The 15615-nt window shown below is 38.7% G+C and overlaps 1 protein-coding gene across 1 annotated transcript; it reads left to right on the top strand.

Moving 5' to 3' along the window:
• Positions 1 to 3: 3 nt before the first annotated feature.
• On the top strand, positions 4 to 12940 carry PPWD1 (peptidylprolyl isomerase domain and WD repeat containing 1). Its single transcript, XM_058043466.1, has 11 exons — positions 4 to 162; positions 1552 to 1654; positions 2258 to 2358; positions 3577 to 3697; positions 5524 to 5971; positions 6563 to 6753; positions 7240 to 7429; positions 8424 to 8605; positions 10771 to 10852; positions 11424 to 11606; positions 12574 to 12940. Exons 1-11 carry the CDS (start codon positions 15 to 17, stop codon positions 12715 to 12717), a joined length of 1893 nt encoding a protein of 630 aa, XP_057899449.1. The 5' UTR covers positions 4 to 14; the 3' UTR covers positions 12718 to 12940.
• Positions 12941 to 15615: the final 2675 nt, after the last annotated feature.

The raw sequence follows: 15615 nt of genomic DNA, 5'->3' as shown, positions 1-15615 counted from the left end.
CTGACGTCAGCGCCATGGCGTCCACCGAGCCGGAGCGCAAGCGAAAGCCGCCGGAGGTGGAGGCGGGTGGCGGCGATTCGGCGGCAGCGGACGAGGACGATGAGGAGGAACGCTGGGTCGGGCCGCTCCCGGGGGAAGCCGCGCAGGCGAAGAAAAGGAGAGGTAAGGGGAGGAGTGAAGCTCTGCCCCGACTGGGGTCGGGGCGGTGGGATCGCGTCCAGGCCACGCCGTGCGGGAGCGGCCGCGGGGTGAGGGCAGCTGTCGGGAGCCCGGCTCCTGAAGCTGCGTCTCGTATGTAAAATGAGCACACGGGGGGGAAACCTTCAGATGCGGAATTACAGAGCGGGGGTGCCTGGTGCTGAGAAACTTGTGGCCGTTCAGTCTGCAGAGGAGGAAGTTACGTGGAGACCTCATAGCAACCCTCCAGTACCTAAAGGGACTTAGAAGGAAGCTGGAGATGGACTCTTCGACAGGAACTGCAGTGGTAGCATCAAGACTAGTTGGTGCAAACTGAAAAAAGGAAAATTCAGGTTAGCTATTAGAAAAAAATTCTTTACTGTGAGGTGCTGGCACAGGTTGCCCAGTGATTTTTTTGGGTACTCCAACCCTGGTAGTATTTAAAACCAGGCTGAATAAGGCTTGGAGCAACTTCATCTAGTAGGAGGGGGCTAGATGGTATTTAAGGCTTATTCTAGCCCCTTAACATTCTGTGACTCTAAGACCTTTGCTTCCTCTGAGAACACCTTAAGGCTAAGAGCCCTGCTGCTGTGCCGGCTGAAGCTGTGCTGTTAATTGTTGTGGAGTTAATCCATCTTTCAGATCACCACCCTAAGCTGCAGCAGCAGGAGAAGCCTCCGGGCTGTGTTTTGGCATGAGGTGTTGATGTGGGCAGCAACTTCCAGCTCTCTGGGTATCACTTAAAGTTTTCTTTAAGTATAAAAAACAATGATCATCAGATGTAAACATGCACGTTCAGTAAAAAGTACTGTTGCAAGGGTGTTAACAAGTAGGATCTAAAGATCAGAAACAAAACTCAAAATCAGATTATTTTAGATTGGCTAGTTAAACAATGAAATAGGTGTATATGCTTAAAATTTAGACTACAGGACCTGTGTGGGATCACAAATCTTGTAAAAACAAAAGGCATACATGTGGTTTTAGAATGAAATGAGGTTCAGATGAAGTTCTGTTTTCTGGCAGTAACTTAAAAACTGATTGACATTGTTTCTTTTTGAAACAGTGAGACAGTTACTGTAACAGTTGCCTTAAGAGGATGGAGCAATATGAGTTAAAGCAGCATTTGAGTGGCTTTATTCCACAGAAAATGTCTAAGTGTGAGTGCAATGCCAGACCTAAAAGCTCTTTAATTATGTTTGCACAAAATCATGCATATTTTTGACTAAACATGACTAAGCAATAAAAGAATAAGTAAAAGAAAACAGAATGTAGACTAAACATGAGTAAGCAATAAAAGGATAAGTAAAAGAAAACAAAATGTAGATGTAACTTAATGAAAAAAAAAATCCTGACTTATCTTTCTATTCTGTGTAGTTCTTGAATTCGAACACGTTTATCTTGAAAATCTTCCATCAGCTTCAATGTATGAGCGCAGTTACATGCACAGGGATGTTATTACACACGTGGCATGTACAAAGTAAGTATTTTTGTTCTCCATTGTATTTCTTCATCTGGGGTGTATTTTTGTGTTAGCTAAGAAGTTTTCACTGTAGAAGCTTTATAACAGAAAGTTGTAGTGTCCTGAGGTGGTTTTTTAAAGATGGTGGGTTTTTTAAAAAAAAAAAGTTATATCTTGCTTACCTAGAAGCAAGATTCAAGTTGTTTTTATAGGCTAAAAGAGAATCTTAAAATCCTTGTTAAAATATGCAGGAAATACAGGAGTAAGTAATAACTTACTCCCTCTGAAAAAATACTGTTCACCAGAATTGCAGAGATCTCACTCACAGACATTGTAACTACCATGAAACCAGACTTAAAATAGGAGTTATATTTACATATTCAAAAAGGTTAGTGTTATATTTTTCTTCATTTTGACTTTTCATGGATTAATCCAGAATGCACTAAAATACCTGTTGTGTTTTTCCAGGAGTTAAAGTACCTATTCAAACAGACTTTCACAGTAATTTCTTGAGATTCATTCTCTGCACAATGTTAATTCTAGTGCAAATTACTGACCAGTGGGAAGGTGCATAGTGTGTGCATCTGTTTTCTTTATTTTATTTTTCTTTTCTAATTGTAGGACAGATTTTATCATAACAGCCAGTCATGATGGACATGTAAAATTCTGGAAGAAAATAGAAGAAGGGATTGAGTTTGTTAAACACTTCCGAAGTCACTTGGGTGAGAAGTTGCTCTTTCTTATCTAAAGGGGTTTACTTTTTCCTCTCCCTTGCTCTTTGTTGTTTGAAGAGAGAGTGCAAATAGAGAGAGAGTTTCTGGGGTTCCTTTAGTGCAGTCAGAGATTAAATGATACCTACCAATATTCCTTTTATTCCTCTGTCCTGTTACATTTTGCTCCCAAGCTGTAGCAGGGATAAGATGAAAATGAAACATGAAAATGAAAAATGAGGCCTTTGCGTTGCTTTGTGCCTGATTGTGGGAGAATATCTGGAACATAAGTGAACAAGATATACAAAAATGTTCATAAAATCCAGAGAAGTTTAAAAATATGTTACTTTAAATAAGGATACCTCAGTCTTTTTCTTCCCCCTTGCAGTGTGGAAAAAAAGTAGTTATTTTCATCTGGAGTACTGTAATTGTAGAGTAAATTCTGCCTTATTGTTGTAATTATCAGAAGAATTGCAGTTAAGAGAAACTTTGACCCAATTTTCTGAGCTAATAAGTACGCAAAGGTTTTCAACACTATGCTAAGCATTAAATAGGCTGGACAGAAAATTATATTCTCAACAGTATTAGAAACTATGATATGCCTGAAGCAAAAACATCCAGTTTGATAGGCAGAATCTTACACAGTAAGAAAAATATTTAATGATAGGTAGTAAAAGCATGGTTTCCTTTTAGAGTGACAAGAAATACTAAAGTCTGGTTAACTATCGGCTTCTTATTTATATATAGAAGCAAAAGGTGTGAACAAAACCTACCATGTGAAAAATCAGCATTGTGAGAACTTTATGGAAGGCTCAGTTGCAGAGGAGTTTTGAGTATCATGGGTGTAATAATCTGTAGAGTTCTGCTTCTTTTACCCTGTTGAGAGATGCCAGCTGAGGAGCACATGATGTTTACCCCATCATAATGTTCCCAATTTTCTAAAATCAACATTTTAAACTAAATTTACTGCCATTATAATATTTTACTATGTTTTTCGTAAATTTTTGATTATCACATACCTGAGTCTAAATACTGGTAGGCCATCAAGTGCTGTTTTGTGAATTTTATTTTTTTAAATAATATTTAATTGAATTCAAGTGGAGTTTTAAATGAAAAAGGTGACAAAACAGTTGGGAAACAGGTTTCAGCCTCTGTAGGTTTTCCGTATGTAATACTGGAATGAAGGATGTCCTTTCCTATTTCTTAATAGTATCTTAAATTAATTCACAGGTGTTATTGAGAGTATTGCTGTTAGTTCAGAGGGGGCATTGTTCTGTTCTGTTGGAGATGACAAAGCGATGAAGGTGTTTGATGTAGTCAACTTTGACATGATCAACATGCTGAAACTTGGGTAAGTTACTTATTTCTCAGAAGTGTTCTTTTGAGATTATCAGTGGGGGTTGTTTTGCTAAGAGATTAGTTAGTAATTTGGGGTTCTTGAGTTCTTCCCTTTCGCCCATGCCTCAGTCATATGAAGTTGAGTAAGCCTGCATCTGAAATTAATCCAATGGCTGGAGAATGCCTGACTGAATAGAAAAAATTACTACTGCAGCACTGGAAGAGAGGAGTAGAAAAGGAGCTTCCTCAGTGTTACATATTATGCACAAAGATGTGGGGTTTCTCCAAATATTTAGCTAGGCATAATTTCTCTCTGTTTTTTGGCACTGAGTTTAAAAATTACAGTCTGTTAGTAGTTCCAGTAGGGAAGGGATTTGTCCTGCCTGTATTGCCTCATTTGTTGTCATAGGGATACAATTTCCTTTTTCTGCTAGAAGCAATATTGTTTTTTTCTTTAGTCTTATAGTTACACATTATGTACCTGAAGGATCTGGGAGAAACAGGAATGGATGCTACTGGAATTATAACAATACCAGAGAAAAATAAACACCACACCATGGTGTATTGGTTAGTTTTGAAACTGAATAGAAGCGTAAAGCCAGGGAAAGAAGCCTTTACAAGAACATGTAATAAAAGCATATGCTATCTGCTTTGTTTGTTGCAGTTTTAGTGTCATCCTCCAGATAATGTACTTCACCTGTAGGAATTGATTCTCTCTGTCTGTTCTGGAAAAATTCCAGTTAGGCTTAAGCTTTTTGATTTTGCTGTCATTTTTGACATAGCCCTGTACTGTTATTACAAAATTGGTGAAATTATAGAAAAAAGAAAATTATATTCAAAAAAGCACCCCTGATCTTCAGAGCTTTCCAGTTCTACAACTAATCTATAGACCATGGCTCTCTGCAAATCTTTAGCTCTCTGCTTTATGCTTCCATCTGTCATCTGGAAAACGTTGCCTATTTCTGCAGAGACTTCATATTTATTTGATCCTGTTCTTCCTAATGAATTTGAGACAAAGTATTTGTTTCTCTTTACAGACAGAAATTGAAAATCTAAATTACTGGTGTCTTGTCATAATGTCAGAATATCATCAGTCCATCAGCATTCGTTAGTTCAGTTTGTAAAAGGATACTAAACATGTTTCCTCTGGAGATTGTATAATTTTTTTGCCGTTTGCAATTTAGTTTGAGTTCTAGTTTTCAGAATCTTTGCTTACAGACTTTAAAACAGACATATTATTGACTGTATCTCTGACTTACCTTATTTGTAGATTTTTGCAAGTAGCAAATGAGTTCCTTCTTAAATGCACTCACAACCCTTATTGAATATAGAGGGCTTGTCTTAATTTGGCTTGTATCACTTCTTGGAGATTTTGTGGGTTTGTGGTTTTTTTTCTGGCAAGATCTAGTTGAACTTTTGCAAAAGTGTATGGCAGAGGTGCAGTTGTCTTCAATACTACTGAGTCATTACTCACTTAAAAGATGGACAAGGAATGGTATTGACTTACATTATATATTAATGCCGCTTGGGCTTTTAATCTGAATTTCTATCCAAATTAGTCCTTTTTACCCACTTTCTACTTGGACTATCACAGCCTCTTTACAAAACAATATGGAAGGAACAGAAATTGGTAGTCTTCTGCTGAATGGTATTTCTTGGTAAAACTTGCCTATAATATGCTCAATATTAGCAAGATATGTATTAGCAAAACTAGTAAATAAATTTTAAAATTTGCTTCTGGTGTTTGATTTCAAGTTTACAGCATAATTTGACTCTTACCTAATTAAAACCATTCCTACTTTATTTTTAATTTTTTTTCCTTTCTGCTCTTTGTTGCAGCTACCACCCTGGCCAGTGTGAATGGGTATATTGCCCTGGAGATGCTATATCTTCTGTTGCAACATCTGAGAAAAGTACAGGGAAAATATTCATATATGATGGACGAGGAAATAACCAGCCACTTCACGTTTTCGATAAACTCCATATGTCTCCTCTTACTCAGATACGCCTGAACCCTGTCTACAAAGCAGTTGTGTCTTCGGACAAGTCCGGAATGATTGAGTACTGGACCGGTACTCCTCATGAATATAAATTTCCCAAGAATGTGAACTGGGAGTATAAAACGGATACCGATCTCTACGAATTTGCTAAATGCAAGGCTTACCCATCCAGTATAAGTTTTTCGCCCGATGGCAAGAAAATGGCCACTCTTGGGTCTGACAGAAAAGTTAGAATTTTTCGTTTTCTGACGGGAAAGCTCATGAGAGTCTTTGATGAATCTCTGAGTGTGAGTTTTGTCTTGTTTCTCCTTCTCGAAATGTTTTCTCTACTTACTTGCATTTGTTTGCCTGCGCATTCACCTAAGCTATAGTTTATTTCTAAAGGGAAGCTTCCTTCCCATATTTTCCTTGCAAAAAAGGCCTTCTCTCACCAAGAGGTGTTCTCTTGCTTGTCTCTTAGATTGCTTTGCCCCAAAATGAATTCTTACTGGTTATGTTACCTACATAGTGAAACAGAGTTGTTGATTTTCATTTCTGTTTTCATGCTGCTAGATTACACTTAACTAGAAAGCAATTGTGGAAGATGGTGGACAAAGCCCATTGCAAGTGACACCATGAAAATGAATTAAATTTGTCATCTTCTAAGAAATTTGATAGACAACTGCACATTTTCTCATGCTTAAGCCTAGTCCTACAATATGCCTGTTGTATCATTAAAATAAAGAGAGTATTCCTTGTATTTATCTAAATCCTTCAGTTAAGTTTGAATGGAGTAATCTCACTTGAATTCAGTATTTTCTAATCATGTGTATCACTGTTTTACTGGAAAAAAAGTTTAAAATATGTTATTATAGTAGTGCTGGGGTTTTTTTTTGTAGATGTTTACTGAACTTCAGCAGATGAGACAACAACTGCCTGACATGGAGTTTGGGCGGCGTATGGCAGTTGAGCGTGAGCTGGAGAAAGTGGATGCAGTAAGATTAATTAATATAATTTTTGATGAAACTGGACACTTCGTTCTCTATGGAACTATGTTGGGCATTAAGGTCATAAATGTAGAGACTAACAGGTGAGTTCCAGTGACACACAGAGAGATAAACTTCTGTTTTAAAGTCTTTATTCAGTCAAATTTAGAGTGTATTTAAAAGTTGATATGACTGTGGAGGTGTCTAATCTTTTTTTTTGTCTTCTTATTTGAGAGCCTTACATTACACTGTAAGGCTCCCATTCTTTGTAAGGAGTCACTGGAGATTACAGCTTAGACAGATAGCAAGCACATGTATTAAAAATGTGTAATTAATTAATTTCTATCTAACTGGATGGGATAATGTAAATGTCAAGTAAAGATGGATCATTTAGTTGGGATTTTTATTGCACAAGGAGGCTGACTGGTAAATTAAGGTACCAAATTTAAATAGAGAAACATCATAAAAATTATTAATAAATAATTATTTTGAGAGGATTTTGAAATTTTGCTCTGAATCTAACATTCAGAAAGAAGATATTTTCTGACTGAGCAGCTGAACGTTACACCTCTTTACATCTTGAATTTCAGGTGTATTCGTATCTTGGGAAAACAAGAGAACATCAGAATGATGCAACTGGCTTTGTTCCAAGGAGTAGCAAAGAAACATCGTGCAGCGATCACTATAGAGATGAAGGCATCTGAAAATCCTGTTCTCCAGAATATTCAGGCAGATCCAACAGTAATCTGCACAGCTTTTAAAAAAAACAGGTTTTACATGGTGTGTGGAGTTTCTATTTAAATAGCTCCATTCTTGTATTGATTACTCTACATTATTTTTTTGTTTTTCTCTTTGCACCTTTCTAGTGCTTTTTGTAGTTGTAAATGCAGCTTTTACAAAGGAGTCTCTTTATGTTGCAAGTATATTTAGAATTTTTATCTTGAACTATCTGTATGTTAACTAGAAACAGCTGTGATTTTTTCATAAATTTTTATTCCCCCAAGAAGATATCCTTTTGTTCTTGTTGAAAAAGAACCTAAGTAAGAGCACTTTGAAAACTAACCAGATTTTATAAAGAAACAATAAGCAACTGTATGCATAAAAAAATATAATAGAAAAAAATTTCAGACAAGAATCAAGACTTGGTAACAATAAGGACATATAAGCAATAAAGAAAGGAGTCATCTTCCTGTTCACAGTTGGGTTTTTAGGTGAGGTGGAACCAAACAAACAATTTCAGAGTGGTTAGTAGCTCATTTGAGAGGTCATAGCCATAGAGATTAGAGTTTGGACTGTCTATTATGCCTTAAATTTGCTGGGTCTCTGTAGTTTTATATTAATGCAGTATTGGAATAGGAGGATTTATTTTAACTTTGTAGCACAACTGCAAAGCACAGCTAATCCTTTTGGCATAAAGCCTGCCAGTTTCATTTTAGTATAGCAAAACAGCCTGGTATTCTCCACCTCATTTTAAAGAAAAGATGCTGAACTAGTGCAGACTCTTGTTGTAAAGGGAAAAGTTTAAAGATAACAGATTATTAAAAGTTACTTGGATTTGCATGTAGTTTTACTGGAACTTGTGACTGTGGAAATGCTGGTAACATAACACAGCAGTCCAAGGATAGACTGTCTATGAATTGTCTTTGTACATTTCAAATTGAATTGGGTGTTCAGCAGGTTGAATAATGACATTGATGTGTTGGGTGCAGGGCACTGTGTATTTTAAGAGGAAAAAAGAAAAAAACAGTTAACCTTCTTTTCTTTTGTGCTTCAGTTTACTAAACGTGAACCAGAAGACACAAAGAGTGCAGATTCTGACAGAGATGTATTTAATGAGAAACCTTCTAAAGAAGAGGTCATGGCAGCCACTCAGGCAGAAGGTCCCAAAAGAGTGTCAGACAGTGCCATCATCCACACAAGCATGGGAGATATTCATATCAAGCTTTTTCCTGTTGAGTATGTAGTTGCTGTTTTTTCTGGGTTTTTTGGTTTTGTTGCTTTCTTTTGCCCCTTGTGGTTGCAGTGTCCAAGACTTATGCCAGAAATAATTATTTTCTTTCCTTTTTTCTACTGTTTTTGTTTCCTGACAGTTTCTTAATATGCTAAGGGAGGAATGTGACTCTTAACAAACAAAAATAAAGTAGGGTAAAAATAGTCTGGAGCACAGGAGTTTTTGGAATTGTGTTTGGGTTTATTTAGTTATTGATTCAGGGAGGGTTTTCCTTTCTTAACTTTTGTTCTTGAACAGATAATGATACTCTTCTGTGTAAGCTCTGTTTTATAAGGCAATGCTGTTTGCACAGATCTTGAAAAAGAAAGATGATGTTGGCAGCAGCAGCAGATTTGGCAGCAGGTCTGTGCGAGCCAGAAGAATAGTAGTTGCAACTTCTGAATGTGGCCAGTGTACTACACTTCGTTATTGCAGCTCCTTTAAAAGCCATATAACATTTATACCAGCATATAATACTAGTGTTGTGTATATGCAAAACCAGGCAAAGAATTGAAAATTTTTTTGCATGACAATTGCTAAAATCATTATGTCCTTCTCTCTCTTTTGTGATGCAAAAATTGCAAATAATCTTTTATTTAACAGGAAATTTATATAATATATTGCTATACATAGAAACCTTAATTATGTTGATGTATTCCATGCGTCTCCAAAAGTAAATACATCTTTGGTCTTAAGCACAGGAGGTCAACCTCAATTCTACCCTCTAGGGCTACCAGACTTTTACTGCAGTCTTTACCAGTATTTCCTTGCATCTGGCTCTAGTTTCTGGAATTCATAATTATAGCATATAGGTTGTAGTAATGGTAGAGCTCTTGCCAGCAAGTTACAGGTCAAGCTACATTAATTCTTTCTTTAAATTGTCATGCTAATGTGTCATGCATGCACAGTATTGCAAGGTGCTTCACTGCAATGTTCTGTATGCAGTTTTAAATAGAGCATTACTAGGGTTGGTTCATCCATTGTTAGGTTTGTCCTTTCTTACTGTAGTATTTTCTCCCAGCTGAGCTTTAAATTAAAATCTCTTTAGTGTGATTAAAACTTTAAAGAAGAGCATATAGGATATGGCTCTGTACATCTTTGAATTCTTCGGTCATGTCATTGTGAAATAAAGTTGTAAATGACTCTGTACTGCTCAGCAAGAACTGGGACTATAATCTAGTCTGTTCCATTAGTTATGACATTGGTGCTCTTTTTCACAAGATAGCTTGGAGTGTCACTAAAACCCAAGCTAATACTCCATTTCACAGTTAGACTAGAGTAACTCTACACCTGTGGACTCAGCTTGGCCATTTTCTCCGTATCGGGAGTGCAGATAGAAAACTAGGGAACCTATAGTCAGTGGTGCCTTGAACTAGGCCTTCAGGAGACAGATTTGGTTTCTGGCTCTCATGGTTTAACCCCAGCCAGCAACTAAGACCCCCAGAACCACTTGCTCATGTCTCCCTTGGTGGAATGGGAGAGCACTTGAAGAGTAATAGTGAAAACACTTGTGAGTTGAGGTACAGAGAGTTTAATAGGGAAAGCAAAAGGCATGCACCCAAGCAAAGCAAAATAGGGAACCTGGACAGGCAGATGTTCTACTATCTCCAAGAAAACAGGTCTTCCCTCACGTGGAGTGGGTACTTGAGAAGGCAAATCACCATTACTCTGCATGTCCCCTGCTTTTTCCCTCAGCTTTTATGTGCTGAACATAATGCCATATGTGCAATGGAGCATCCCTGTGGTCAGCTGGGTTCAGCTGTCTCAGCTAGGTCCCCTCTCAACTCCTACAGCCCCAGCCTCCTCACTGGCAGAGTGGGATTAGGAGCAGAAAAGGCCTCAACAGTGCATAAGCCCTGCTCAGCAACAGCTAAAACATCCCTGTGCTATCAACACGGCTGCTGCCTTTCTGGGTAATCACACAGCTTTGTAATTCTCAAGCTTTTTGCTTTCAGCTCTTTTTAAGCTTAGGTTTGAGGAGTTGGAGATGTGTTTTTCCCTTAGGTGGCTAAATCCCTTCCTACAGAGTCCTGAAACATTGCACAGCACAAGGGGGTCTTAGTCCCAGCTGAAATCTTTATGGCTCTGTCACCAGACAAATATTATTGTGTTTTCGGTTGAATGATTTTAGGTGCCCCAAAACGGTGGAAAACTTCTGTGTGCACAGCAGGAATGGTTACTACAATGGACACATAATTCACCGTATCATCAAGGTAACTTGTAACATGTTAATTTTTTGTTAATTTGCGTAATGTACTCTGCTGGTCAGTCCTCTGTTAACAATTCCATTTCCCTTTTGCACACAGGATTGTTGGAGTACATTTAGAGTTCCTTATAATTCTGAACAGCTCCGATGTCCTAAATAGCTTTAGCAGTTACTAAAGTCGTAGGAGCTGTTCTGCAACTGATAAGGTAGCAGAAAACTGAAAATTGAAAGATGAGTCCTGCTATCCTGCTTGAACTAAAACTTTGCTTCATGTCAGAATACCTTTCTTGTAAGGCTTTTTATTTCTGTCGCACCAGAATCAAGTGACAGAGCCTAAGAATTTGCAAAAGGTAGAGACAGTCAGGTTTCCTTCATTGGCAGGTACAGTGAGTAACCTTGCTTTTTCTCAAGTACTTGTTAGACACAAAAAAGTCTTAAATGCTTTCTCCCTTACACACAACATTTTAGCACATTTTGTGGATATGTTTGAAGTAAGTTTGAAAAAATGTCACCTAGCACATAACACTTATGATTATGTATTCTATGCAGTAATGTGATCACTTACAATTTTTGTGCAGGGTTTCATGATTCAGACTGGTGACCCAACTGGTACAGGAATGGGAGGTGAAAGTATTTGGGGAGGAGAATTTGAAGATGAGTTTCATTCAACTTTACGACATGACAGACCATATACACTCAGCATGGCTAATGCAGGACCAAATACCAATGGATCCCAGTTTTTTATAACAGTAGTCCCAACTGTAAGTAATGCTAAAAGTTCAATTTAAGGCCTGAGAGGCTACCTAGATAGTAAAAAATCAACTTTTTTCTCATGAAAAAAGGAACACATTAGTGCTTACTTTACAAATAAATGATACACGTGATGTGTAGTGTATAGGCTTCACTAAAACTGTCCCTTACAAGATAGAAATACTTTTCCATCACTGTGATCAAGAGGCCTTTTGCCTTTAAATGGAGTGAGGTTGGTATAAAATTCCTAGGCATGTTTGCAATTATGTATTACTAGAGCATCTTATGTTAATAATAGTGGTTTAAACTTGATGGAAATCTAGGTATTCCTTAGATTGTTTGGGGTTTGGATATGGTGCCAGGATGTCTCTCTAAATGTGTCTGATTGTAGCTATACCAGGAAGCCAGTGTTCAGGTTTAAAAATTTCATTTGATCTGTGTATAGATTCAGAGCCAATAAAAACGACAATAAAAATTTTGATATGTGAATCTAAGATATAGAAACTTAAAAGTAACGCTTATAAAAACTGCATTCTTATAGGACTTCAAAGTAATATATTTAAAAAAAACTAACTACCATAGTTCTGAGGTTTATTAAGTTGTATGAGAGCCTATATTGAAATTGGGCATACCATCTCAGTATTGAATTGGGTAGTATTCTGTACTGACACTTAAAATTCCTTTGTGAAAATAATATGAAACAGAAAGACTGAAACATTTCTGTGAACTGAGAATGCACTTTAAAATGAACTATACAGTGCTACTGCACTGGTAGAACATGACCTCTGTAGTACTTTAGGAAAGCAGTGTTAGCTGCATTCTAGTATTTCCTTGCATGCTAATGTTTACAGGGTGTTGGCTTCCATAATCTGGACACACAAAATGTATCCATGTACACTTTATTTTTGGTTTGGTACCTAACCTACATGCTGCTTTCTATTTAATATGCTTTTCTTTTCCTCCTGTGCTTTCAAACAGCCTTGGCTCGACAACAAGCACAGTGTGTTTGGACGGGTGACTAAAGGAATGGAAGTTGTTCAGAGAATCTCAAATGTCAAAGTCAATCCCAAAACTGACAAACCCTATGAGGATATCAGCATCATTAATATAACAGTGAAGTAAGGCAGGCATTGAAGCTTCCAGCTTAAGCAGAAAAAACCTGAGCATGTGGGACCCAGAGAGGGACCTAGGAAGAACAAATATTTTTCATAGTTCCTAAATATGGCAAATACCAGGACAGAGCAATTACCAGTTCTACTATTTTTAATGTACCTAAAGTGCCCTAATTCTGCATTTCTGGTAAATTTGTATTTTGAAGTAAAAACATCTACATGTTTCTTACAAAGCCTACTGTCTTTCTTGCATCTCTTCTATGCAAAATTAAAGATAAAAACCCCCACCATGTCCCAGGACAGTGCTTGTAACTTTTTCATGTTTACTTGCATCTTTCATATTTAATTAATCTGTATCATGGTACTGAAATCTTTGACAAAGGGAAAGGCCAGGATACTAAGTTGAGTAAACTTCTCAATCCTTTGTACGTGTATCAAAAATTTGATTAAGTTACTGTACTGTTGGGTATAAAAAGCAAACAATGTAACCTACCTCTATTCTTTAAAAATAGTTGTGTACACATCTCTCCCAAGAGCAATTATCAACTCTTAAAATTCCAGTGTCTAAAGTCCTTTGCAATTTGTTTGTTTTTTCCAGTGATTTTTTTTCTTTTAATGTTTGCTTTCTCTTTATTTTAGCCTAGTCAGTCTTTTTTTCTGGCTTCATTTTTAGCCAACATCCTAAGAGCATTACTGCTTCTACTGAAATACTTAATTTATTTTAAACTGAACTAAACTTTGCATCAGCTGTTTTTGATGGAGTTATAGAACAAAATCAAAGCATCATTAAGGCTGAAAAAACCTGGTAAGGTCAGTAAGTCAAACATTAACCCAGCAACATCACCAACTTTACTATTAAACCATGTCCCCATGTTTTTTGAACACTTCCAGGAATGGTGACTCCACCACTTCAGTGGGTGCTCTATTCCAATACCTGACTCAATGATGAATTGCAGTGATGAAATTTTTCCTTATGTTTAATGGTAATCTGAGGCCATTTCTTCTTGTCCTGTCATTAGTTAGCTGGGAAAAGAGGCCAACACCCACCTGGCTACCTCTTCCTTTTAAGCAGTTGTAGAGATTGCTAAGGTCTCCCCTGAGCCTCCTTGTTATAGCGCTTGCAAGGGTTGCAGGATGAAGAGAAAGGCGAGAATGTTCACCTCATGTTCAGAAGGCTTGATTTATTATTTTATGATATATATATTACATTATAACTATACTAAAAAGAATAGAAGGAAAGTTCTCAGAAGGCTAGCTAGGGTAAGAATAGAAAAGGAATCAATAACAAAGGGCTGTGTCTCAGCAGAAAGCGAGACTCAGCTTTGCCGTGAGTGGTCAGTAAATCCAAACATCCACCCGAGACAAATCACGGATCCACCTGTTGCATTCCACAGCAGCAGATAACCATTGTTTACATTTTGTTGCTGAAACTTCTCCGCTTCAGCAGGAAAAATCCTAACAAAAGGATTTTAATGAAAAAATGTCTGTGACATGTCACCTTTCTTTTATTTATTTAAATTAGAAAGAAAAGTGTTTGTAATTTTCTATGCTGTGCACATGCAGAGGAAAGAACAAACACTTGACAGGTTATCTGTTGCTAATCCAAATCTCAATCAAGTGCTGGTGTGGAATGAACAGGGAATTTCTTCACCTGTAGAACATACAATTCTATCAAATCACGAAAACAATCTTACAATATAAGAAAATGCAAAAACAATGCAAAGAAAGTTCAAGTCCAAGCAGCTGAGCTTCAGGAAAAAGTCCATGGACTGAAGATGTTCCTCTTCGCCATCTCTGAAAGTCTCTTTTGATCCTGAAACAGGCTTGCTGCAGAAAAGTCCATCAATAGTTATCAAAAGTCCATTGACAGTCACAAAACAATTTCAAACAATTTTGAAACAACTTTTGGAATATCCTGGCCACAGCCCTTTTTGAACAACTTGGGATGAAGGTAATTTTTGGCACTTCAATGCTTCAGAGCTGCTGTCAGCTATTTCAACTCTCTTAATAAATTTTTTTTTTTTTTGGTGTGTCATCGAAAAGAGCAGCAGAGCAGCCAGAGAGAGGCCCTGGGGGGCCCTGGCTCATGGAGAGGGACCAGGAACCCCAGATATGGCCCACAAAAGGCGGGCCAGGGCCGGAAGGGGGAAGCAAAACCCCCAAAGCCATCAGGAGGCTGGGCGGTGGCCCTGGCCCAGGAACCTGAGCCCAACAGCCCAGGCCAAACTCAGGAGGCAGACTCTGCCTTGCCACAGGCCTGCACCCTGCTGCCAGTACAATGGCAGAATGGGTGGTGAGACGCTTCCTTTCCCAAAAAAGGCATGCCAGCAGCAGGGAAATAGACGAAGCCCCAAGAATCCTCATATCGGGTCTAGGAATGTTTGTTCCCCAGAGCAAGCAAGCCATGATTGCTTCCAGCTCTGCCCTCTGCCTCTGCAATGCAAATGCATCAGGTGTGTCTCCCATCTGCCTCACGGCACCCCCCCTCTGGGCTGGGGACCAAAGGCAGAACTCTCGGGAAGCACCTGCCCCTCGCCGCTGGGACGCGCAAGGGGCGGCAGAGATGGCAACCTGCAAGGGGCAGCAACTGACCAAACACCCCCCAACCCGCCGAGAACGCTGATTTTGAACGCAGCCAAACGGGCGGCACCCACAGCCAGCTGGCGAGCCCCGCCTCCTCCACAGAAGGAAAGGCCGGCCGCCAGGGCCGCTGCTGCAAGGGCAACTGGCCCAGGATGGTCCAAGTTCGAAGAAGCCGCCGCTTCCAGGGCAACCTCTGACGCAGACACGGAGGACAAAGTCCCCGACGGCGACAGAACTGCCGGGGCGGTCGGTGGAGGCGGCGGGGGGGCCGCGGCCGGAGAGAATGCCTCCACCGCCGAGCCAGAAGCAGCAGCCGCGTCCTCGT

The sequence above is a fragment of the Melospiza georgiana genome, chromosome Z (genome assembly GCF_028018845.1).
Source record: "Melospiza georgiana isolate bMelGeo1 chromosome Z, bMelGeo1.pri, whole genome shotgun sequence".
In the NCBI taxonomy this organism is placed as follows: Eukaryota; Metazoa; Chordata; class Aves; order Passeriformes; family Passerellidae; genus Melospiza; species Melospiza georgiana.
Note: the sequence above shows the minus strand (reverse complement) of the source record. Positions and strands in the feature narration are given on the sequence as shown.